This window comes from Eublepharis macularius, chromosome 1, assembly GCF_028583425.1.
Source record: "Eublepharis macularius isolate TG4126 chromosome 1, MPM_Emac_v1.0, whole genome shotgun sequence".
Classification (NCBI taxonomy): Eukaryota; Metazoa; Chordata; class Lepidosauria; order Squamata; family Eublepharidae; genus Eublepharis; species Eublepharis macularius.
The window spans coordinates 42,202,690-42,228,854 of NC_072790.1; the positions used below are offsets into that span (position 1 = coordinate 42,202,690).

Here is a 26,165-nt window from a genome sequence, read left to right on the forward strand (position 1 = left end):
GGCATGGTATAGCCCAATCTTTTGGAGGCTCAGCAGGGTCAGGGATGGGCGACCACCAAGGAAGACTCTGCAGAGGAAGGCAATGGCAAACCACCTCTGCTTCTCACTTCCCTTGAAAGCCCCTAGCTGAGGTCACCATAAGTCGGTTGCAACTTGACAGCACATGCACACACATTCTCGTTATTAAATGGTGACTCCAGGGTCAGGTAGCTTAGGAAAGGAGATGAAAGAGCCCACCTGAAGAACTTGGAATATTCTTTGACATTAAAAATGCAGCCCCTGAAATGGCTGCACAACAAAGATTTAACAGTCTTCCTCACTGCTGTACTGCCATGAGAAAAAGGGTTGAACTTTTGCCTGTTACAGGACCTTTAAAGCATAGGACATCTATTATAAAATTGATACACCTCTCAGAGACCTACTTAAGGCAGTTCACTGAGTAAAGATAAATTAAGCAAAATTATTGTAGGTTGTGTCCAAGATTAATAAAGATTAAAACATTGAAAACAACATTAAGCACCCTATAATGCTATCAATAAAATAGCCCACAGGCTAGAAGCAGACCAGCACCCGCTAGAACAGAGCTCTTCAGTTAAAAATCAGGACAAAGAGGAATGTTTCTGATTTAGCATATAAGGGGCATCAAAACAGGCACCAAGTAAGCCTTAAAGGTGAAGGCATTCCACAGGCAAGGTGCGGCCCCTGAAAAAGCCGTCTCTTCCACCTACACACGGGTTCCACTCGCCTGATTTTCTGCAAACTATGCAAAACAGAATTATTCAGGAGGGCTTTCTACTCAGATTATAGGGACGAGTCATAAGAAATAGTTCAGAGAGATGCCTAGGCAGGGACAGGGACTATATGGTATGCTATTGGATAGTGTCCGCTGGTGTAGATATGCTCCTACTGGGTAGTCTCCACATTGCTAAAGGTTTTGTGTTAATCAGTTACGCTTTGTTTTAGAAAGTTTTCATCTCCATACTTCTGCTTTATGATTGTTTAAAAAAAATTCTGCCACGCCCTATTATGTCTGTTCACTGACTGTCCTAACTGTGGATCATGTTGTATTCCTGCTCAGTGAATGTCCTAGCTGTTGATTACTTTGTATTCACTTGCACTGTGTAATCCGCCTTGGACCTCAGCAAGCAAGCAAGAGTATAAACAAACAAACAAACAAAGCAGTTCACTCCTGTTATTTCTGTGTCAATGTGTGTTTAAGACATGTCTGTTTTCAGAGAATTAAAAAACCCAGCTCCTCTTCACTTACAGAAGTTAGGAGAGTTTTTACTTATTTATGTATAGTCCGCCTTTCTCACTGAGACCCAAGGCGGCTTACACAGTGCAAGTGAAATACAATGTAATCAACAGCTAAGCCATTCAGTGAGCAAAATACAAGAATGAACAACAGTCAGGACATCCAGATCTTTGTCACTCTCTCCTGCCACGACCGCGCAGCGAGACCACCACTGAACCGAAAATTGCCAGAGCACTAGGAAGGCTCAATTCCCCCCACCTTTGTTTTTTGTTACCGGTGCTACCGCGCAGGCGCGAAACCGACTCTCGCGCCTGCCGGTTGGAGCGACGCACGCATGCGTGCAGCAACTACCTCTCGCTTTCTTCTCTCTCTCTTTTTCTGTCAGTTCCTCCGGCCTCCTTCTCCTCCTCCCCTTTCCCGGCGTCCGCGGATGGGTTGACGGCGCGCATGCGTTCTAACGGGTTGCCGCCGCCGCTTCTGCCTCTTGTGTATGTCCGTCCCTCTCTTTCTCTCTCTCTCACTCGCCATGTTGTTGTGAGTCTCCCTCACGGCGGCGGCGGCGGTGGAGGGGGAGGGGCGGCGAGGGTGGCAGCTGGGGGCTAGTTCCAGGCAGGGGTGGTCCCGGAGGAGGAGGAGGAGAAGGAGGTGGAGGTCCCCTCTCCGCGTCCGTTACAGCGAGCAGCCGCGCCGCCAGACTAGCCCGTGAGTATTCGGCCGTTGGCTGAGGGGAGAGTGGAACGGAGCGCGCGAGGGGAGGGGCGAAAATTCGGAGGGGCGAGAATTCTGCCCCCTCCCTCGAAGCTCACGCACGTTCCATTGTTTAGGCCGGCGGAGGGGGGGGGGCGAGTGGTAGGAGGATGCGAGGCAGAAGGAGGGCAAAGGCTGCAGCTGCTCCGGGCCTGGCTGGTGGCTGCGCGCTCTCGTCCCCGCCTCCCTCCCTCCCCTCCCTTTGTGTTGTCGAAGTAGGCCTGGGCTGCTGGAGGCGAGGAAGCCATACAAAAGCAACAGCAGCCGCGGCGGCAGCGGGGGGTGGGAAGGAGGAAGAGGAGACAGGCGGTGTGGGTGTGGTGCTTGCAACATGGTGCTGGTGGGGACGTTGGAATGGGTGGGTTGCTTTGTGGTTTTCTTCCCCTCCCCGCGCCCCGGTTCAGAGAAGGGGCGTGTGCGTCTTTCGTAAAACGTCGGGAACATTTGAAGGGGCGAGGGTCTTGGTGGGAGGGAAGGTGAATTTGGGAGTGCGTGGGGCACTGTTGTGAAGGAAGTGGATGCATGAGCGAGAGAGAGATCTTGGAGGGGGGAGGGCGTTAAACGGGTTGCCGGTTTGGTCTGCAGGATTTTGAGTCCAGTGGGTATAAGTAACTTGCATGGGTTGTTTCTGGGGTGGAGAGGTCGAAGTCTTTCCTGCACTTCCCCTGCCCCCCCAGTTTGGGTGTGATTCGCCGACTTGAGGGGATGATGCGGGGTCTTGTAAATTGAATGGGTTGAAGGCCTGCTGTGTATTATGTAGGGTGGAGGGAGAGCTCTTAGAGCTACTTTTGTGTTTGTGGGTGGCCCTCTGCGTGCCAACATAAACCAGCCCAGTTCTTTTAACCTATTTAGCCCAGACCTGTTATTTAGGACCAAAATAGTTATTAATAGAACACGTGTGAAGGTTGCTTTCCTACGTTGCCTGGCAAGGTTACTTGTCTTTGCTTATGTTCTTATGTTCTTATGTCTTTGTTTGCCTGGCAAGAAAGGGATTGCTTTGTGTGCGTGAGTGTGTTTTGGTGCTCCTTGAACGAGGGTAGCTGCAACAAAAGAGTACGTGGAAGGGAAGTAGGCGTTTGATGTGGAGAAAGAAAACAGGAATGTTTTTGTCCTGTATAGAGGAAGGTGGCTTATGATGAGGGTTGTAGACATGCTAACTGTTGATCTTAAAAACCATTGGTTATGGCAACCCACAGATGTTATGGCTGTGGTGCTGTAAGCATGAATACTTATCAGAAGATTGAACATGTCATACTGAGGTGTTTTTTGCATGTGATGGAACCACCCAAATTGTATGCTGTGTGGGACAGCCCTTTCCCCTAGATTCTAAGAAATGCTTCCATAAAGATGTTACAGAGAGCCTAGGAGTTCATTCTGTTTTTTAAAAGCAGTAGCTGAATAATTTACTCAAAGCTCTGTAAAAAGAACTAGGGAGAAATTATTTTGTTGCTCGGGGTAAGAAAAATTGAGCGTATCTCTTTGGGAAAGGCCACAAGAAGTATGATATAGTCTGTCAAGAAACAGGAGCTACTGAGAGAAACGTGAACAAACTTTTATTAACAGTATCATGTTGTGCTGAGTAGATTTTTTAAAAAATCCTATGATACGAAAGAAAAATGGGATAATCAAGTAAAAATATTTCAGAGATCATAGTATTCAGGGCTTTTTCCATTGTGCAGTAGGGATGGAAAATTGCTGTATGTTAGATATTTGTTTACAATAGTTGTACGTATTGTGAAATGTTTTTTGTGAAATGACTGACATTTGAATAAATGTTCTAATAATTGTAACTTGTATAATTTTAGTTCATAAGACTGTAAGGTAATTGATTGCAGTGAAATGTTGGTCTTTAAATGTAAGCTGTTATAATGAGGACATTTTTCAGAACTATCGGCACATATCCTTTTACTGTATTATGTTGAGTAGGAGTAATATAACTATCTCTGGCTGTTTAAAATGAACAGTTGTTAAAAAACTATGTATTATATATTGTCCTGAAAAACGACACTTCCTCAGTTCTGTGTTAGCTATTATAATAGAGAATCTAACAAAATCAAAGTATTTACACAAGTACGTTTTAAAATTCATGTGATTTGTGTGTTGTTTCATTACTCCAAGGAAGCTTTCTAAACTGAACACCAGTAAAAACTTTAAATATATTCACATGATTAGGTTAATTGGTGTGGTTTGGTGGCTGCTTGTCTTTTGTGCTGCATTTCCACACTGATCAGAACTTGATATACAATCTACATTTGAATTGCTTTGGATGTGTCAAAAATTTGGGTTCTGCATATTACACTTACAAGTAATTTTGTTGTGAGTTTTAAGTAATTATGGTGTAGAGGTTAGCATATAGGGTTAGGATCTGGGAGAGCCAGGTTCAAATCTGCACTCTGCCATGGAAGCTTGCTGGGTGATCTTGGGCCTGTCAGACACTCCCAGCCTAACCTACCCTTACAGGCTCATTACGAGGGATAATATAGTGGGGAGAATGGTGAAAGCCACTTAGGGTCCTCATTGGGAGAAAGGCAAAGTATAAATGGAGAAAATAACTTGGGGAAGTTACAAAAACTTATTAAAGCATTTAGAAATAGACTAAATAGGTAATCATTTACTGTACATCCCCTTTCATATATGTTTGATCTGTTTCTATATGCAATACTATTTTCACTGTTTAAAAAATCAGCAGCTTGAAAAGAAAATAGGCTATTTCCTTCTTTGTGAAATAAATAACTTGCTTGTCAAGGGCCCAAAAAATGCAAATCGTGATTAAGACAGGCTGCAAAGAAGTTTATGGTTATACCATTTTGAAAACATCTCATTTTTTACCTGTGTTAGCTAACTTGCTTGTCAGAAGTATGTTATTTCATTTCTCTCTGTGTTGAGATAGGGTTGTTGGATGACTTAGAAAGCTGTGTATTAGTATTTATATTGGGGTGCTTGGGCAGGACTCTGAAGAAGTGGCATAGAAATATTCTAAATAAATTAATACTTTATAACTAGAGTATGAGTTAACTTTTAAAATTGTTTTTTAAAAAGATCTACCGTTGTTTAAAAATTTCCTGGGGAAGGCAAAAGTAGCTGGGTCTTTTTATCCAGGAAAAAAGTTACTAAGCATAACATAATAGAAGTTTATATGGGAAAAGTGAATAGAATAGAAGAATGTTCCTTGCACAATACTTGGAAGTGTATATCATCCTGTGAAGGTGATGAGCAGTAAGAACAGAATCAACAAAAGAAAGCACACAAGATTGCCTGAAGCAAAGCTATATAAGCATGGAAGCAAACTTCCGTATGTATGTTCCTAGCTGAGTAGAATAATAATAATATTAACAACAGCAACATTCGATTTATATACTGCCCTTCAGGACAACTCAACATCCACTCAGAGCAGTTTACAAAGTATGTTATTATCCCAACAACAATCACCCTGTGAGGTGGGTGGGGCTGAGAGAGCTCCAGTGAGCTGTGACTGACCCAAGGTCACCCAGCTGGCTTCAAGTGAAGGAGTGGGGAATCAAACCTGGTTCTCCAGATTAGAGTCCTGTCGCTCTTAGCTGCTACACCAAACTGGCTTTTATGCATGCAGATGGGGACTGCGCATGCAGTTCCCCAGTTCAGTGCAGGAGCTTTTGCGGCATACATTAGCCCTTACTGAAAATCCTGAATCACCCTGATCAGCTGTTTAGTAATGGAAACAGAATTGGATTCATTCCCCTTCCCTATTAAACAGCTGATTGGTGGGATTGCATATCTTTTTTACAAGAAGACTTAATTTACGTTGTTCTCAGTGCACAGTCAGTTATGTTGTGGTTCATGCAGTTAAATGATGGAATTATGACTAGTTCTTAAACAAAAAAACGGACACATTCATGGAGACTGTTAAATGGCTGTTAATCATACTAGCTAAATGGAGCTGCCATATTTACAGTATCTCTGAGTACCACAAGCTAGGTGCTTTTGCTTTCAAGGCCTGACTTTAAGCTTCCCGGAGATATGGGGAAGCTACTGTTGGAGATAAGAAGCTGGGCTATTTACATCGTGATTCATTCCAGCGAATTACAAAAAATATCTGCTTAATCTCATAGAATTTAAGTGTATTATTACAACCATAGTTGAAAAACTAAATTTTATTTAGGAATCGTAACTGCTACATTCATACACAGTTCACACAGTTCTCTTCGAACAGGTCTATGGATTTACATAGAAGATTGCTGATAATGTGCTTCATAGAGAAAACACAGAGTATTATATTAGCAGTGTGTGTTTCTGATAAAAATATGGTTGAGTGTTCATTGAAGTAAGAAACATTGCTTTCCTCTGTTTTTCAATAGCTGAAGGTAGAGATCACCACATATAGAATGATGAATTCTCACAGCCTATACTAGTTACATGGTGGTGGATACAGCTGTGTGTTCACTTGTCTTTCCTCTGCAATGGGAGAGTCCTAGTTGTACATGAAGCATGACCTCCAATACACCGGACTTTGTCAGAAAGTACTTCAGAACTGGAGTTGATGGCTAGATATATGCATATTCAGTCACATAGACTTAGCATCCAAATATTACATCTATAAAATGATGGCTTCTGAACATTTACAGTATTTTTAAGCCTTGGTTACCATCACATCTATTTTTGTTATAGCAAGTATAATTGAAATGACAGGCCTTCCACTAGCAATTTCAATTAAGCAAATCTTGAAGCATTTTTTTTGTTTCTGTTTTGAAATTACCACGGGATTAGGAGATGTTGAAGCACAGGGTACATTTGGTATCCAGTACCCTTGCCCTTCTGGGAGAAAAGTGAAAACACTGGCCTCTGTTTGATATTTTTTCATCATAAACTTTTTATTGGCATAAAATATAGTAAAATAATACAAACCAGAAAAAAACCCCGAAAGGTAGGTGTCAAAAAGGTAATATGAAATCTCAGCCGGTCAAAAACTATGGTAAGATAAAAAACACAAGAAAAATGTACATGGTAAAGTCTAAGTATTAGAAACTCCTGCCCTTAATTTACATACATGTGAAAGGAACTCAGCAACAGATGCAGCAATTTCAGGGGACTTGTCAGATAACAAAAAAATAATTTCATTAACAATCGTGGATTTTGCAGAAGACAGAAGAGGGCAAATCAGATGGTGACATAAAAAGGAGTAATGGGGACATTGAAGAAAGATATGTTGAACAGAATCAGGTTCATTGTATGAGCAAGAACAAACTCTTTCCTTGTAGGGGATACCCTTATATCTGCCTGTTAGGATAGCCGAGGGAAAGAGATTGAAGCTGGCCCACATGAAGGCTCTACGATGGGAGGCGATTACCAGATTAGAAAAGTACTGGGCCATAGAGTCATATAAAAAGGGAAGGCCAAAAGAAGTGGGGAACAAACTCCAGAGCAGCTAGCATTTTTTACATGGGTTTTAATGTCCCAAATCCTCCTTCAGACTGCCCGAAAAATGGCCATTTCTCCGGAGTTGGCCCAAGAATCCAGGTCAATGCCAAGGGATTTCGTTTTAGACACTATAGATTGTGACCATTTAGAAATATAGGAGTCAAGCAGGGAGGAGAGCAATAAGACTGTTGGGAGGGAGGCTAAAATGGAGGTGAAGCCAATACTTAATAACAGTGATCCACGCCCACGATTCAATAAGATGAAGACCCAACTTGGCGCAGAGAGTAAAGTAAGCTACAGAATTGGGAAGGCTAAGGATCCTGCGTAGAAAGATGGCATTAATACATTGTTCCTCATTGTTGAAGTTATGAATCCACACAGGAATCCCATACAGTAGGCATGAGATGGCTGTGGCCTGAAAAATCCAAAGCACAGCTGGGACAAATTGGTTACTTCTGATGGAAGAAGCGTGTTATGGCTGCTTAGTTGGTTAAATTAGTTAACCAAATGTCTCTAAAAGAGATGGGGTAGATAATTTTCCAAAAACTGAAACATTTTTAGGGGAAAATGTTTAAGTTTTTCCAGTTGCTTTCTCAAATTAGTAATAATAAATGGATACCATTGCTATTAGGCAAGCTTGTCAGTTTCAGAGTTGTAGTTAATACTTTTCAGGTGATTTTCCCTAGGAATTTTGTGAGTACATGTATGTTGTATTTATCCACAAAAGTAGGTTATGGATAAAATATATCAGTTTTTTTTAAAAAAAATTATGAATTTACCTATGCAGCTTACGTCAGAACCAAAGCTCAAATTCTTAATTATGTCTTCTCTTATATGGTGGGAAGAATATTATAATTAGTCTGATACTGAACTAAAAAAAAATGCAAGTGATAGTGAAATTTAGATGCCCCGGTGACCTCTGTGGTAGAGTTAAATTCTGTTGAAATAGATGAGTGGACAGCAGTTTCCATGATATATTATCCACCACTGTTAGGGTGTCTGAAAATTACAATACAATCCTGAGAAGTTGTACTGCAGTCAAAGCCCATTGGTTTCAGTGGGCTTACAGTGCAGTAACTCTGCATAGGATTGTACTAGTTTCAATCTTTGCCCCCACCCCAGCCCCCACTGACATAAAACTGTTATTTGGAGAGAGATAGGAACATTATTTTTAAATACACGTTTCTTTGTAAATATAGTAATGGCATTTAATGGATTTGCACATTCATATAACATCAAAAATAAATCATGTAAGGAAAGTACATGCTATATTTAAATTGTGGCTATAAGTCTAATAAAAATAATTTCCACAGCAGCATTTTTTTCCTAGTGAAATATTTCGGTTCGTGTACTTGTTAGTATTGGAACATAATATTAACATAGGGTACAATTAACATAGGGTACTTAAAAGTAAGTTAAAATAAACTTAATGCTAAATTTAATCATTCTCTATGTAGGGCTTTAGAACATTTTCTGATTCATATCTTTCTAGAAAACTCGTATCACTTTTCTCTAACACCATATAGAATACAGATGTCCTTCAAAAGGCTGAGAACAAAGGAAATGTGCAACAATTTTGAAGATGAGTTTTATTTGATAGATGAAGTGGAAGTGGAAGTCAAATTAGGGAACATAGCCTAGGGAGTATAGTCTTTTCCTATGCCATCTTTGGAAAGTACCTGTTTTTATTTACTGTGTTCAAGTACTTTCAGAACAGGTAGAAGTTCTAGTTAGCTGTGTTCATCTAAAGAAAAACCAAAACTCATGTGATACCATTTTTTACAACCAACGCAGTTGACTCAGAACTGTGTGCAGGCTTTCATGTTTTTTAGGACTCATCATTGGGCTTGATGGTTGAAAAGTGGGAAGAAAAAAGTTAAGAGTTACCGATACATTAAAACTGAAATTTTGTTGCACATCAGAGTACCACCAAAAACCATTCACAGATGAGTGTGGTATGGTTCTCAATAACTTTCACTTGACAGATAGTACCAGAACACTGAAAAGATTGGCCAGATATTCAGTCACATATTCACCAAAGACTTAGTTCCAATCTTTTTTTTATGGCAGGAACTCTTTAATATGTCTGTCATTTTATTTTATGTTTTATGAAGGACAGGACATCTTAGTACAGAGGTGCAAGTTTCCTGACCTTAGAATAAAGCTGACGCTTGAGCACATGTGTACCTAGTTATGTTGTTTGTGATGGGAGCTAGGGATTTTTTCCCAAAGGTGAAAGTATGAGGATTCAAGAAATAGGATTATAATTTGCTTCTAGGAAAAAATGTTTTTTATATATTGAGATCCGGACATCTGTTCTGACTACACATTTACTACTGGGTTATTATTTTATTGAATTTAACACACAGCAAGTTTCCCAAATTGCTTCGGGCTTTGCATTCTCTTAAGAAATATAGGCTCATATTTTTATCTACTTTTAACAGAATGGGGGTTGTGAATAAGACTGTCTACATTTGGATAACGGGTTTTTTTTTAAACAAACTGTGATTAGTCTATGGCTACATTCAGATGTGATGACAAATGGAGACAGAACACAAATACAGCTTGTTGCTGTGTTCATGTAACCTCTTTTTTCCTTCTGCTTCCTTCTGCATGCATAACTTGGTCCATAAGTTTCTGGTTTGATGAAGGTCTGGTTTATGGTGACATGAATGCATTTACCTTGACAAATTAGTTTACTCTCTACTCCTTGTTTGCACCTCTGTTTACCATCCTAGTTTGTGAGAAGTAAATTAATTCCAATTTTCTGAGGTGCCTCAGTTTGGATGTCACACTGAATTGGAGTTTGATGAAAAAAGAAAAAATTAAATTATATTCTGCAAATACAGGGGGATAGGAGGAGCAAGGAAAGTACATTACTACAGCATCAAGATATATTTATGCCCTAATAGTTTAATCTAACTGAATACAACCTACTAGAGGTAAGTAATAAATCTTTGTTCACAGCAGTCTTTCTTCCTTTCTTCCTACCAGCAGGGAGGTCATCTATACTGCCATCTCTCTGGCCAGGTTTCAAGGGGTGATGCTACTCAAATTGTGGCTTATGAATTCAGACATGGCAGCAGCTGTAGTTAGTAAAACATCTAAATTAGATTACTGCAGTGCACTCAACATGGGGCTGCTGTTGAATACTGTCCAGAAGGTACCAGCAGTGAGAAATACTGCAGCCAGAATGTTGACTGGAGTGGGTTCTAGAGAACATATCACTCCAGTCTTATTCTATCTACATTGGTTCCCAGTTTGCTTCCAGAACCAGTTAAGGACCATCTTCTTCCATATGAACATACCTGCCCACTCTGGTCATCTTTGGAGGCCTTGCTTCAGGTGCCCCCACAGGTGGCAACCCGAGAAAGGGCTTTCTTAGTTGTTTTACTGAAACTTCGGAACTCCCTCCCCAGGGAGTTTCATCTTTTTCCCTCTGTCATTGTCTTCCTCTAGCAAGTGAAGATTTTTCTGTTCCTTTGACGTTCCCCCAAATAAACTCACATTGGCCTGTCTTCCTGGCTGTGCCTGAATGTTTCTATTTTACTGATAAATATTTAGATATACATTTAAAATTCTGATCAAAATGTTTTGATGTCTGTTGTTGAGGGCCCTGTCTGGAAGGAAAGTCAGCATATAAATGTTTTAAATGAACAAATGCATATAAACTGTGATTAAAGAACTAGCCACAAACCCTGACTTGAAATTCAGGTAAGGCGCTAACCAGTAAATCCCAGTATGTTGTACTGTTTACAGCAGACTTAGCAACTAATTGGACTTTAATCAAACTGAACTTACCAAGATGTCTGAAGTGACTGACTTAAGGACATTCAGTGAGTTTATGATTAACTCTGAGGTTTAAACTAGTAAGTTGGATGCACTGTTTCCTATTCTTGACCCCCTACACTTCTTCTCAAATGAAGATGTAAATTCAAAGTCTTTGCTTGCCAGATGGTAGCTGTAGGGGCCTGATGGAAGAACTGATTAGTTCCTTTCAGTGTCTGTTTTTCAGTCCTGTGTCAATGAACTCTTACGTTTTGTTGGTATATGTTAGACTTCCTTTGTGAATAAATGATTATATATTGACAAAGTGAGGGACCTATCAGCCTTCCTGATTTTGGTTTTTCCTCCTCCCCCCTGGCAGCCTTTCCCTGGAAAAGCTCTGTGCGAGGCTGAGCCCAGTAGCATGATGCTGGCCACTGGGCTGGGCCCAATAGCACAGCAAGGAATCTGCAAAGACTTCCAACTAGCACCTCACTTTCCTCTATTCACTTCCCACTATTTCCTCTTTTTTCTTCTGGTGGCTCCCATGGCCTCATATTCCCATGCTCCCTTCTCTTCTTCCTACCCATCCACCTGCCTATCTTTAATCTTCCCATCTTCAGATTTATTTGCTCCATCTGTAAGCTGCCTTTCTCCATTATGAGGACCCAAAGCAAGTTATATTATTCTCCTCTCCTCTGTTTTATCCTCACAACAACCCTGTGAGGTGGGCTAGGCTAAGTGTGTGTGACTGGCCCATGGCAGAGTGAGGATTTGAACCAGGGTCTCTCAGATTCTTCTGTGAAACTGTAGCCCCTGCACCACAGTGGCTTTCATGGAGTGTCTGGTATTGAACAGTAACAAGCCACTGGACTTGCGTGAGTCATGCATGTTTTGTAGTATCAAGTTGCCTAGTGGTACTGCCAGGCCCGGCCCTGATAATGCTTTCCTCAAAGACCAAAACAGCCCTTGAAATGACCCTGCCTCATCCCTCTGCCTTTTACTGACAGTAACCAAGGCTTCAGCTGGCAATGCTGTACAGACATCATCTGTTTCTTAGAGGTACAAGTGCTGCTTATATTGAGGGAAGTGGATAAATCCCCACCACCACCACCACCACCGCCAGTGTAATTTTTTTTAGAATTCAGATTTTTCTGCAAACCTGAGATGTTTCTCAGTTATGTAGAACAATCTATATTTTGTTTGTTCATAATATCTGTCTCTGAATTTAAGTATCCGCAGATTTGGCCATGTTGAGAATTAGATATATTGATGGTTGATATAAAACATTTTATGTCTTGAGAATGAAATGCAGTGAGTGATTTTCCATATGTCTTTATGCTGCCATGTGTTTGACTAAATAGTGGATAAACTGATGCTAAATAGTGGAAAAACTCAGTTATAGTTCCAAGTAACTGTTGGTTTAAAATGTTGTCCTACAAATAAAAAACCATTTCAGTCATTGAACTTAATAAAACAGTATACTGAATTGGATACTGTAGAACATATAAAATTATTAACATTTACATTCCACCTGTCTCTTTTGACAGGCTCAGGGATGAAAATGAGACAATTACAGGACTGGAAAAGTTAGCAGTTACCTAGTTCAGTCTCTTGCTTTGAGGCATATGTTTGACAAAATATAAACAATATTTTGTTTATATTATTACAAGAATTCTCATGCTGTTTATAAAGCTATGTTTTGCTGCGTAGAGATTCAGAATTAGTGCAAAGTTGGAAACTCAAGTTGCAACTGCATCAATATATTCCCAATATATTTCTAATTTATACAAAACAAAAGGCATGTTTAACTGTACTAGCTAATTTTAGAACAACATATCTATTATTCAGCTTGAAATGTTAATTCCCAAAATAACTTGGCATATAAAGGGATTAGTCATAAATTGGTACTTTCCACAACTTTATATTAGCAAATGTACATGAATGTTAGTCATGTGTTCCACCAGTAAACTATAGAACCTCCTCCCCTTCAAACCTACTGTGTGTGTGTGTGAGAGAGAGAGGGAGAGAGAGAGAGAGAGAGAGATTTTAACAGTTGAACCTGGATTTATGATGTTTACTGTGGGTCTTTTTTTCTAATCAGTGTTATTGTTAATAATTCCAAAAGTGGGTAAGGGGAATTTCTAACCAGACTGTTTAAAATATTAAAGTAACATTTTGGGCACTGTTTTGTTATTTAAGAGATTTTTTGGCTAGTGAGTGACACAAAAGAATAGTCTGTTCATTAATTAAAAATTCACATGTTCGGTTAGCCAAAAATATTAAAATACAGAGGCAATCCATAAAGCAACCTATTGTTGCCAAATAAAAAACTTCCTCTTAGAGTATAAAGGGTGTCTTAGACTAGAAAAAACAAAACAGTATAAAATACATAAAGCAGTATTAAGCATAATGTGTCTATTAAATATTCAGCATAATTAACTGCATTCTTTAAAGTTCTGTATATTAAAAGTATGGGTTGTTGAATAGTATTTGAAAGATGGAATCCTGTAGCTTGATGACTCTCTTTCCCTAGAGTAATGCAAATTTAGTATTAAATTTTGTCCAAAGAGAAACTTAAGCTAGTGTTTCATATCAGTCCCTGTTCTTTATAGTTACCCTGACCTGGATAGCCCAGGCAAGCTCGATCTTGTCAGATCTTGGAAGATAAGCAGGGTCGGTCTTGGTTAGTAATTTGATGGAAGACCTCCAGCAAAGACCAGGGTTGCAGAGTCAGGCAATGGCAAACCACCTCTATTAGTGTCTTACCATGAAAATTCCACCAGGGGTTGCCATAATTCAGCTGTGACTTGACAGCCCTCTCTCATGTGAAATGAGCATTCCATGTAAGCTTCTAGGCATTAATGAGACATCCTGGTAGAAGACCAGTTGAATGTTGCAGTGATCTGGGGTTGGAGTTAGGGGTTGCCTCACTGCCAGAGTAATAATTTACTTCTATGTATATTTTCCATTAGGAGTTGTGAGTGTTAATTCACTCCTATGTTTGCAATAGAACTACCAGCACACAGATGGAAGAGCAACTGGGTTGTAGATGACACGTGTTTGTTTTACTAGGTAGCATAGTACCAGTATTCTCATTTGATCTTTTCATAGAGCTCCAATATCACTTTCTTCTTAGCAGCTTTCTACATTTTATTATATTTAGGAGAGTTCCTTTACTACTCTTAAAATCCTGTGAATTGTGCACAGGTTGGTTGCCCATTCCTTTTTCTTTTGGCAAAATAAGTACTCTTGCTATGATCTTTACAATAATAATAGGTTTGTTCTTTCTGGGTTTGTAAACCAGAGGGCACATGTGGGTATCTAAACTGTACAGGAGGTAGGATAAAGTTTTGAGGTTATTGAGTCCATATAGTCCATAAAATAGGGGCTTTGAGGTTGACCAGTCCTAAATGGGTGTAAGGCTTCTGGATGAAATCATCGTCAATATATCTAATTCTCAATATGGCTGAACCTCAGGGCTCTTAAATACAGAGACTGGGGCCGTGAACAGACGAAACGCATCTTTCTGCAAACCTGAGGAAAGCCGCGGATTTTCACAAAAATCTGAAATCTTAAAAAAGAAAAATAATCTGGGTTTTAAAAATAAAAACCAAATAGAAGCAGTGCCTGAAACTTTGGTTTCTGTCAGTAAGGCAAGGGGAGGAGGCAGGGCCCTTTCCAGGGATCTTTTGAGGGAGAACTCAATTGGGCCAGGTCCAGCAGCAGTCACTGGGCAACTTGCTGCCACATGTCTTGAATGACTGACCTGGCTGTTCACTGCAGTTCAACAGCAGCCCTTAGAGGTGTGAACCCCCCCCCCCCCAATCCAGGAGATCTGGGTTTCATTAATCTTCAAAAAATCTGGGATTCCTGAAATCTGGGAAAGATTCTGTAATCCTTTTAAGACAAATCAGGGAATTCCAGATTTATTCGGCTGTTATTCTCTCTCTCTCTCTCTCTCTCTCTCTCTCTTTTTTTGAATTTTTTTTTATTTTTTTTGTTACTTACATTAACTAACAATACAAAGGGAGAGAAGGGGGGCAGGGGAAGGAAAGAAAAAAAAACAGCAACATATAACAGCACTACACTACAAATAATGCTTTCCCTTCATACTGCCATTATTAAAAAATTAGAAGGATGGTTGTTGTGGGTTTTCCGGGCTGTATTGCTGTGGTCTTGGCATTGTAGTTCCTGACGTTTCGCCAGCAGCTGTGGCTGGCATCTTCAGAGGTGTAGCACCAAAAGACAGAGATCTCTCAGTGTCTCAGTGGAAGTTTTTGAAGCTGTGGACAAGTTTACATCGGGACCACAAAGCGTAGCATCCAGACAAGAATAAAAGAACATGAAAGACACTGCAGACTTGGACAACCTGAAAAATCAGCAGTGGCTGAACATAGCCTAACGCAAACAGGGCACAGTATCTTATTCCAGGACACCAAAATACTGGACAACACTTCCAACTACTTTGTCAGACTGCACAGGGAAGCCATTGAAATTCACAAGCATAAGCAAAACTTCAACAGGAAAGAAGAAACCTTAAGAATGAACAGAGCATGGTTTCCAGTTCTGAAAAACACCAGGCTAACAAAACATTCTATCCCCGACAATAGCCCTGCAGAGAAGATTAGCACATCAAGTACCAATCCATATGCAAAAGAACCTCCTCAGGATACAGTGAAGCCTCCCGCCATTAGCATTCCACACCCTGGGAAACTCTTACAGGATGACTCAGCTCAACCCCACCCCTCCTGAGTAGATACAAATGACCTACATCTTTTCCACACTGTGACACTGAGAGATCTCTGTCTTTTGGTGCTACACCTCTGAAGATGCCAGCCACAGCTGCTGGCGAAACGTCAGGAACTACAATGCCAAGACCACGGCAATACAGCCCGGAAAACCCACAACAACCATTGTTCTCCGGCCGTGAAAGCCTTCGACAATACATCAAAAAATTAGAACTTTGTAAGCTATTGATGGAGTGGTTGACCTTGCAAAATACAGATTACAATCCAAATTAAGTCTTCCTCCCCCCCCCCCCCCGGGCCTCGGACGCAGTTCTCTCTGAGCAACTGCAACCGCAGTGCTCGTTCCCCCCCCCCCTTCAGACTTCAAATCCTTTTCTTCTTGCTTAGTGTCTTGCTGAAATTCTTGGTTTTTGTCCTCAAAATCCCTTAGTTGATCTTCTGATGTTATCTTGTAAGCTTGATCTTTGTAACTAAACCAGATACCTTCCGGAAATAGCCATTTATACTTTATTCCACGTTCCCTCAGAAGAGCTGCAAACCTTTTATACTTAAATCTCCTTTTCCAAACTAGGAATGGAACGTCCTTCAGTATCTTAACCTTATTACCCAGAAAGTCCAGATCCGCATTGTATGAGTTATATAGGATAGTGTCTCGGATCCTCTTAGATGAAAAATCGATGATGATCTCGCAAGGCAGCTGACACTTCATTGCCTATTTTGAAGAAGCCCGACGGACTTCCAAAATGGCGCTTTTTACCTCTTCTTTAGTTGCCCTCGCGGGTGTCGCCAATAGTTCCAAGGCCAGATCCCTTAAATCCTCATTTTCCTCCTCTTTCACGTTCTGGAGGCGCAAAATTGTCTGTGTTCGTTCCACTTGTAGCCTGATCAGCTGGTTCTCCACCAGCTTTTTGTTCATTGCCCTCACGAGTGACGCATTTTCCCGAGCAGACTTCTCTGCCCCCTCCCACTGCTTCCTTAATGGTTTTCACTTCACTCTCAATTAAGCCCACCCTTTGATCTGTTTCATTCAGCTTGTCAACAAAGGGCTTTATGGCTTCGATAACCGACCTCTTCACCAAGTCCTCGAGTGACTCTCCTTTCCCCTGCAGGGCAGCCGTGATTGACTTGCCCAAAGCGGGATTCTGCTTTTTTGCCGCCATTTTAGGGGGGGAGGACCGCCAACCGAGTTCTGAAACTCAGCGAGGGGGAAGAAACCCGAGCCTTCTTAGCTTCAGATCCCACCACTCCTTCGCATGTGCTTGTAGTAACAGAAGGGATTCGCTTACTTACAGGCTTCTGCCTAGTTCTGCTCTTTGCCGTTTTCCATGGCCCGGCAGCACTCGAGGTGCCGCGCACGTCTGCCGGCCTCCATAGGAACAAACGGGCAATTTACCCCCTGCATCGATTTCAGGGGACTCTTCCCGCCACGTTCCGGACCCTGTCTCCCTCACTGGGAGTCCTGGGGGCTAATCTTCGCAGATCAGCCGCCCGGTCAGGCTGCTCGGGCGCTTCCTCCCGGACCTGCGGAGAGGAGCGTCCGACATGGCTGAGAAAATGAAACCGAATCCATTCGGCTGTTATTCTCTATGGAGAAAGGTACCTGAGTGCTAACTGGGTGGTGACTGAGAGGTCATTTTTCAAGAAAACTTCGCTACATTTGCAGGTAATCTACTCCTGACAATCCTCTAAAGATACCCACCCCAAAGTTTCAGGAAGATTGGGCCTGGGGTCCAATTCTATGGGCTGTGAAAAAGCGCCCCGGCCATTCTCCATTGTTTCCTATGGAGGAAACATTTCCAAGCAGGCTCACAGGCAGAAACACAAGGGCAAGACTGCTAGTGGAAAAAAAGTACACTCCCGAATGCAACCTCAACTCAGAGAGATCTCAACAGGAACAAACTGAAGTCCACCAAAATTCAAGTACTCCCTGGACAAGCTGCTCAGGCAGTCTCCATTGTTTCCTATGGGAGAAACACATCCAGACAGGGTCTTGGGCAGAAACATACAGGGACAAGGCTACCAGTGGCCATATGGAATCCTAGAAGAAATTGAAACCTGGTGTTTACCTGTCCCTGAGACTACACAGAGAGCAAGCCTTTCTTTTTCTTTGGAAACTAAGCAGCATATTTTTTTTTCAAAGCAAAGGACCAATTCCAGTTTCATTCCACCTCTTCAGTGACAAAGATGCTTCATAAGAGTGCAGGCAGTGTTTTCTTTGCATTTGCAGGACTTGTATTACAATAGGATGCTTGGCTTGGAATCTCTTGGTTATTTGCGATTGACTCCATCCTAGGGTTGCCATTTCCCCTCCAGAGGTGGGGGAATCCCCAAATCCCCCCTCCCCCCTGTGCCCACTTACTTGACTGGGGGGGGCGCTCCCGCACCACAAGAGCGGGCGGTGGCAAGATGCTACAGCAGCGGCAAGATGCTGCAACCACGGCTGCTCGCTCTTGCTGCCACCGCCTCTGTGCACCAAATGACAGCGGGCCATGGTCACGGTGAAAGCGAGCGGCCGTGGTCACAGCAAGAGCAGACGGTGGCAGCAACAAGGGCCCCTTTTGACCCAGGGGCACCCTTTGACCCTGCGTGATGGCATCACTCATGGGAGTGACGTCATCACACGAGCCAGGAGTGTGCGGGCAGAAAAAGGAAGCCAGGGTAAGTGCCAGCTCCCAATCCCTGCTGGGAGACTACAGGGACCTAGGGATCCCCTGTCGAGGGACTCCAGGTCCCTGGCAACCCTACTCCATCTTCATGACAGCCATTTTGTGGAGATGCTGACTACCATTTCTCAAAATTCCAAAAGAGAGGATAGGTTTGGAAAGATTGAAAATAGTTGGTTTGAGGGATGTAATAAGTTGATGTATTTGTGTATTTTAAATGAGCATTTTGTAAATGTTTATGTTGTGTTTGAAAAGGGCTAATATTGTACTGTTTTTAGTGTCAACAATTTTCTAGTTTAGGATGTTAGCGTTTGCTCCTTTAGGATTTTTCATGAGGTTAATGTGTTTGGGTTTTAGATCTTCAGAAATGCTGGATATGATTATTAGGCACCTTGGAAATGCACTAATCAAGTGATAGTCCTGCTAGACAAGTGTACTTTGTGCTGCAGTGTGCTTTTTTAGCCATTTAAAGCCAGTCATTTATGTCTTCTGTGCTGTTTTCATGCTCTGCTTCTTTAATTTTACTTGGAAGAATTCCAGTTGTAAATGTGACTAGTTTCTAAAGTTGTAATTAACATTTTCAGTTTAAATATGGATGTTCCATTCTAAAATATGAATACCACTAATGTAATGAAGGGATTTAAAGTTATTACGAGACTGAGAGTTCATATCAAGATACAAGTGGCTAGTGGGAAATAAGATTGTATCTTTAAGCAATAGATTAATAATACAACTTTTTACAACAATCATTTTATGGAATGCCATGTACGTAGCTATCTGTTACATTTTCAATAAAATTACTCTTGCTTGGGCTTGTAAATGTGAGTGAATCTGTGTTCAGTAAATCATTTAGGCACGTTCAGATATATGCTGATCACATTAATTTAGTGGTGGCATTCTGATGTTCCCTGGGATGTTTTCTCACATTTTCATAGTCCTTTTCCTACTGAGTAGATACGCCGTGAGTTCATTTTACTTTTTCCCGGCTTTAGTAATAAAATGTAGGGCATGTTGACTAGATGTGTTGTAAATTCTAAGAATGTGTAACAAACTCAACTTATATAGCCTATTATGGATTTAACATGAAATCACTTGTTTACTTGCTATTCTAATTTTCACCTTTTTTGTTTCTGCAGGCTCGCTCTGTGGATGAAATGAATCATGAGTTTCAAGCTCTTGCACTAGAATCTCGGGGAATGGGAGAGGTAAATACTTGTAGCTGCAGTTTACGGCATGGGTTATTTAACAATTTATAAACCACAGTTCCATTAAAATTGCTGCCCAAAGTGTTATACAACACTAAAAAAAGATGCAAGAACCATCCACTAAAATAAAATTAAACAGCACAGCTACATAAAATTATCCATAAAACAGAATTAAAACAAACCGCTGCAGCGTTTCCATTGCTGGAATGATTGCCACCCATGGAGTGCAACTTTTTCTTCCTCTACACTGTGACCCAAAATGTCTCCTGAAAGGCTGCTCCTGGGAGACCGAACACACAGGAACAGAGGGGGGGAGGGCATTTGGGGCTGAAGAGGTAGGTAAGGAGTGGGTAAGCGCTGTGCAGGCAGAAGTCATTCTGTTCTGGAAACACTCTGCTGGCTCCAAACCATTATCCAGATTTCCAGTTGGCCTGTAGAGATTGCTTATTTGAAAAAGCAATCTTATTGCTTATCTTCATTGTCCATATATCACATGTGATGGACTTTGCACATATGCGAAGTTTTGATTTGGAAACTTCTAGAACAAGCTTTTATGTGTGGAAATTCTTTTTCCTCCGAGGTATGTTCTTGACTGAGCATGCCTAAGGGGAGAAGTCATGTTTTCCTGCTCGTTCCTCTTCCACCTGCTGCAGCAGTGATATTTTTCTTTTTAAAAAATCTGTATATACAGTTAGATGTGTTTCCTCCTTTCTCTGTTCCTCCAGTTTCCTCATCTTTTAAAATCCTCTTCCAATTTATTTATTTACTTAGTGTATAGGCTCCCTTTCTTGCTGAGACTCTAGGTGGATTACAGAATATAAAACGATGAAATCTATAGGCTGTGCCTTCCTTCTGCAATGGATGACATGTCGGCTCTGTGCATTCATGTTTGCATTCCCTAGTTCAGCTCTGATGAAATTCTTCAAGGGCTTCACCCCCAAATACTCCATCTATACCACTGTAGGTATAACTAGTCCTGGCCCATCTAATGGGAAACTTGTGAACATCTGGCTACCTATGACTGAAGCCTCTTATATCCAGGGTCACTTCCCTGGTTGTAATATATTCAGCAAGGAGGTCCGGTGAACTCTGCATTGAGACACTCCTTAGTTGCAGCTTCATAGGGACAAGACTTGTTTTTTGCTCAGACAATTCCTTCCTGCCGAAAATTGTTTCTGGGTTCCATGTGAGTCATGATCTAATCTTCCCCTTAAGTAGTGCAGGTGGCTACATCAGTCCTGGAAAATGAATATGGCCCTGCATTCTTTAGGTTCCTGTAGGGCATTGTGCTTTTACTTGGATAGAGCTTCCACTTTCAGGAAACACCTGGGACTACTTGTTTACCGCTTGAGCTTAAAGAAAGGACAAAATGTGTCTTCCCAGTGGTTAAGACAGTCTATTCCAGCTATCATCAAGCTCTGCTATGAGTTGGCCCAAAGACACTTCCTGGAATACTCATAGTTTGTTTCACAAGGCCTGTTTCCACATCTCTGGCCTTCATCAGAAAGACTTTTTTTCCTGATATCTGCAGAATAGTGACCTAAGCCCAGTCTTTCACATTAGTGAATCAGGTTTGTCCTTCAACAACGCAGTGCTAAATGCATTCTTTCCTTAACTGTGCCTGTATCTGTTTCTGTGTGGGTCAGCTGGCTTGTCTTTTTCCATCATTTATTTGCTTCATTTATACCCCATCTTTCTCCTCAATGGTGACCCAAAGCAGCTTATATTGTTTGTCTCTCCTTTTTATCCTTACAAAAAAACTGAAGTAAGTTACACTTGCCTAAAATCACCTAGAGAGCTTTCCTGGCAAAGTAGGAATTCCCAGGTCCTAGCCCAACACTTTAACCACTTTGTGATGCATACAGCCCCCCAATGAAGAGAACAAGGTTGCTTACTTATTTCTGATGTCCCTTTGGTAGTTTGAAACAGAGTTATTACTTATTGACGAGAAGGAAAGGAAGTATTTACTAACTTGTTATTGTTGAAAGCGGCTTCTGTTCACCTTGATTGAAGTAAGCTTCAAGAATCTAGTACTGTGCCTGTGGCAGTGAAACTTTCCTGGGAAGAGGGCATGCTCTGGGAATTGGGAGGATGAAAATAAGATGTTTTCTGCAGTCTTTAGTTTTATTAAATTCTTTTCTGTGGCTCAGCTATATAACTCCCATAATATTGGCAACATCAGAATTCTCTTCATCACTGAGAAGCAGAGAAACATGAGACAAGAGTTGTAACTGGATTATTTATGTAGAAAGAGTAGAACATCCAATCTTCCTTTCAAACAGGAGACTGAAAGAGGTTATTTCACATTCACCCTTATTCTTTAGAAGTCAGTTGGCATTAGAATTCCCCTCTGTGGTCACACTTGTATGGTTATGATCAACTTTTAGTGTGCTAACTAGTTATGTTAAGATACAAAATTTCCAATGTACAGTTTTCTGATTCAGGCTGTAACAACTGCTAATTTTGAAACCATTGATGACAGACTTCAGAGCGAACTTTGTTTTGTCTCTGAGGGGCACAAACATCACTTGTTCTTGCCTGTTGCATCCCTCTTCTGTCCCCTCATGAGGGCTCTTGGAGGCTTCCTAGTTTTGGAAGATTTTAATCATGCTCTAATTTGCCGTGATACTCAAATACTGATGTGCAGGGAGGTTGGTGTGTGTTTCTTCCAGTTTGCCCAAGTGCCTACCTTTGAATGGCATGGCAAATTTAATCTTAATTCAGGGGAGGCTTCTAAAATTAGCAAGATTTCAGTTGCACCCCATGTGAGCAAAGGGAGGAATCAAAACCAAGTACGTGAAAATAGGCTGCATTCATGTTTGTTATAGACAGAGGTTTCTTGTAATGTTTGAAAATAACCATTGGTAAAATGGTGTGTCTTTTTTTCCCTCATAGCCAGAAGATGCTGTTATTCTTAGCAACTAAATGCTTGATTTTGTGTGCCAATCCAGTGTTCAAAAAGATGGCTCAAAAGAACTGCAAGCAGAGCTTTGCTCATGAGCCAGATATTTCCTTTCTACCCCTTCGCTTTTCAGTCCCCTGAAATCCTACTCCTGAAGTTCAGGTGATATGGGGATCTACAGTGGGAGCTTGCAAAAAAAAAAAAAAGTTCCTCTGTTTGTGCAAGTGGAAGTGTTATGTTGCTTGCAGAAGTATTTTAGATCTGACCCACAGTTACCAGTTCAACTCTTCAGGGTTTTAACCACAACTTTTCCTTGAGTTTCCCATGACGTTTGGGGAAACATTAACATCTTTTTTGCCTTCCAGTATCAACTTCAATAGGCTCAATTTTTCTAGCCTGTGTACTCTGCTGAGCTTTACTGTAACAATTCATCCATTTTTTGTTTTCAGTTTAGTAGTTCCCATGAAAGAGGATATGAGAGTTACTTAATAAATGGCATGTCAAAGCAGCGCAGTCACTTGGATTCTGCAGTAAATTCCTGCTAACAGAAGAGAAGTGGCAATTTTTGCCAGTTCCTGCCTCCCTCTGCAGATCTTCAGTTTGTCCCTCATGATGTTTCTGGAGATTTCCTGTCCCCCAGGAGCAGCCTTTGAGGCTTCAGTGGGAGGTGGGGAGAGTGACGAAGTCCCATCCCACAGGAGGAGTGCCTTCCATTAGCAAAGATTTACTGTAGGGGCCAACTGGGTCTCTTCAATAAGAAAACAGAAAACTATATCCCCTTACATATTCAATATACACACACACCCTGGTAGCCTCCTTCCCCAGAACCATAAAAAAGCATACAACGTTGTGTAGTAACACAGTAGTTTGTAAAACTACAAGCTAAGTGAGGAGGAAGAGAGATAAGAGCTATATAGCATTTTCCATGTGTTCATGGAAAGAGGCCTATATTTCAAAATACGCATTGAATCAGCACATTACATAGTTGTATAAATTTGGTTGTATTGCAGTACTAATATTTTTAGCAAAAAGATGCTGTGCTTATTAATACACTGCTTGTATTAATAGACACAGCATCCACTTCAGCTGAACCAAGGCTTCTAACTGCATAGGGCTGCAACCTATATTTTAAATTTCAATTTGGAATGCTTCATTGTATTGAAGTAGCTGACATTTTCTTTAGAATTAGTAACTTTGAAACTCGTCTATACTGAGTGGACTGTTAAATCTCCGTATATTTCCAGGAAAGCAAATCTATTTCTCATAGATCTAATAAGTGAATCATACTCAAAGTTCATGAAATATGAACAATTTTGAATGGATAGTAGTAGGTGTTTTATCCTACTGCATAACTGGAATGGTATGATAAGATCCTTTTCACACAAAAGTCTGAATGGGAATATGAAATCATTAGTTCTTTTTGGTGTTTTGTTACGTACTTCAAAAGTAGCCCATGTTAAGCATGTTGAAAGTGTAAAATGTTTCACAGATTGCTGTTTGTGTTACTGATAAACTTAAATAGTGCACCCTTTGAGTTAATGGTGTATCTTACAAGCGTTTTGTTATATAGCTCAAATGGGCCTGAATGCATGTAATAGGATTATATTGCTAACGATGAAGTTTGTGTACTAGCTTGTTTATGACTGAATTCTCAGCATCACATCATTTAGCATGGAATTGTTCCATTTGGTTTGATCCAGTGTTTCAGCAGTCTCCATATAGGTGGATACTGCTGGTTCTATCTAAAATATATCAAAATTGATCTGTAATAGTAGTGTTTTGAAAAAAAAAAATAGGGTGGACTTTGGCCAAATGTGGTGGTTGTGTTAATTATGTTTATTCAAAAATGGTAACTCAAACCAGCATAGAAATCTTAAGGAGGGGGTGTAAACTTTCCTTTAAAGCTGAAATATTTTAATTAAATTATGTAGTGATGGTATAAAATTCAGACCAGGAAATAGTGCCAAATGTATTGGCTCCTGCCAGAATGGTGTATGCTCGTTATTGTAAAGCCCACTACATTCTGGTGAAAAGTAACAGGTTCACTAAATACATGCAATAGGATCTTATGAAGGGAGCTTTCACTCTTGAAAGCTCCCATGATTGGAATCATGGATTAATTAAAGCATAGGAAATAGTTAAAATGGTAAAGTTGACTGTACTTCAACATTCCAGAAGAAGTTGGGAAATGCTGGTGTCTTATAAAATGGTATTGCATTTATATATTTTTAATTTGTGTAATTTGCATTTCAAATTTTTTAAAGGTTTGCAGAAGCGATATTTACTCACTTGTCTCTCCCATGAGGACCCCCTTCTAGCTGCTCTGTAGGATTGGAAGGCCCTCTAGGATAGCACAACGTGCCTTGGGTGATTGGGAAGGACTTGGATGAAACAGTTCCTGGACAATGACATCTCCCTTCTTTCTGTAGTTCCCTTCATCCCCACTTCATGGCACACTGTTCTGTAAAGTCACTTTCCCCAGAGGCCTTTTTATATTTACTTCATTTGTACCCCGTCTTTCTTCCCAAAGATGACTAAAAGTGGCTTACATCATTCTTCTTCATTTTATCCTCACAACTCTGTGAAGTAGGTTAGGCTGAGAGAGAGCAATTGGCCCAAGGTGACCCAGGAAGCTTTTGTGGTAGAGATGAAGTGCCTGATTGTGGGGAATGGGACGCAGGAGGGAGGAAAAGCAATAAAATCACTTCTGTGAACTCCATTGTCTTGGACTTTTAAAATGCTTGATAGCAAGTTTACTTTAAAAGGAAGTTGGAAACCAAGTTGATTTCTTAATATCTCTTTTATGCTAGAGCACAAAATCCTCAATTTATTATCCATATATGAGAATTAATACATATTTCATTTTTGTCATTCCCCTTTTTTGTTACTAGTTGCTACCTGCCAAAAAGTTTTGGGAACCAGATGATCCAGCAAAGGATGGACAAAAAGGCATATTCCTTGGTGATGAATGGAGAGAAACTGCCTGGGGAGCACCTCGTAAGAGATCTGGTTTTATGTATATATTTATACCATGTTTTTCTCCCCAGTGGGGACCCAGAGCAGCTGACAACACTGTTCTACCTTCCTCCATTTTACCCTCACAACTGCCCTGTGAGGTAGGTTAGGCTTGAGAGTATGTGAATGGCCCAAGCTTCCACAGCAGAGTGGGGATTTGAACCTAGATACTAGTTTGACACTTTCTTCAACTACTATCCCACGCTGCCATATTTCGTGGTGATGAATGGAAAGAAGCTGCCTAGGGAAAACCTTGTCAGTAGCGTACTTTCAAAGAACTCATGATCATTTACCTCCTGAAATGAGACTAGCTTTGCGGAAATTCAAATGAGAGTTACTTAATATATTAATTGTATTTAAAAAATTTCACTGAACAAGAATACCATTAAGTACAAACTACTTAATACTTAACTACTTAATAGATTGTCTTGTAAAAATGCTTAGACCTTTTATTGATGTCAGTTGTAT

General features: G+C 40.8%; 1 protein-coding gene across 9 annotated transcripts in view; it reads left to right on the forward strand.

Annotated features, from left to right (window-relative positions):
• The first annotated feature begins 1,719 nt into the window (after positions 1-1,719).
• Positions 1,720-26,165, forward strand: part of PUM2 (pumilio RNA binding family member 2) — a 79,187-nt gene continuing 54,741 nt past the window's right edge. For 8 of the 9 annotated variants that reach the window (XM_054986949.1, XM_054987117.1, XM_054987351.1 and 5 more), the window contains exons 1-3: positions 2,342-2,360; positions 19,712-19,780; positions 25,574-25,679. In XM_054986949.1, the coding sequence (XP_054842924.1) occupies positions 19,730-19,780; positions 25,574-25,679 (157 nt within the window). In that variant the 5' untranslated portion in view covers positions 2,342-2,360; positions 19,712-19,729. Of the gene's footprint in view, positions 1,958-2,341; positions 2,361-19,711; positions 19,781-25,573; positions 25,680-26,165 lie in introns of those variants that run through there. The other variant, XM_054987277.1, reaches the window with a different exon arrangement.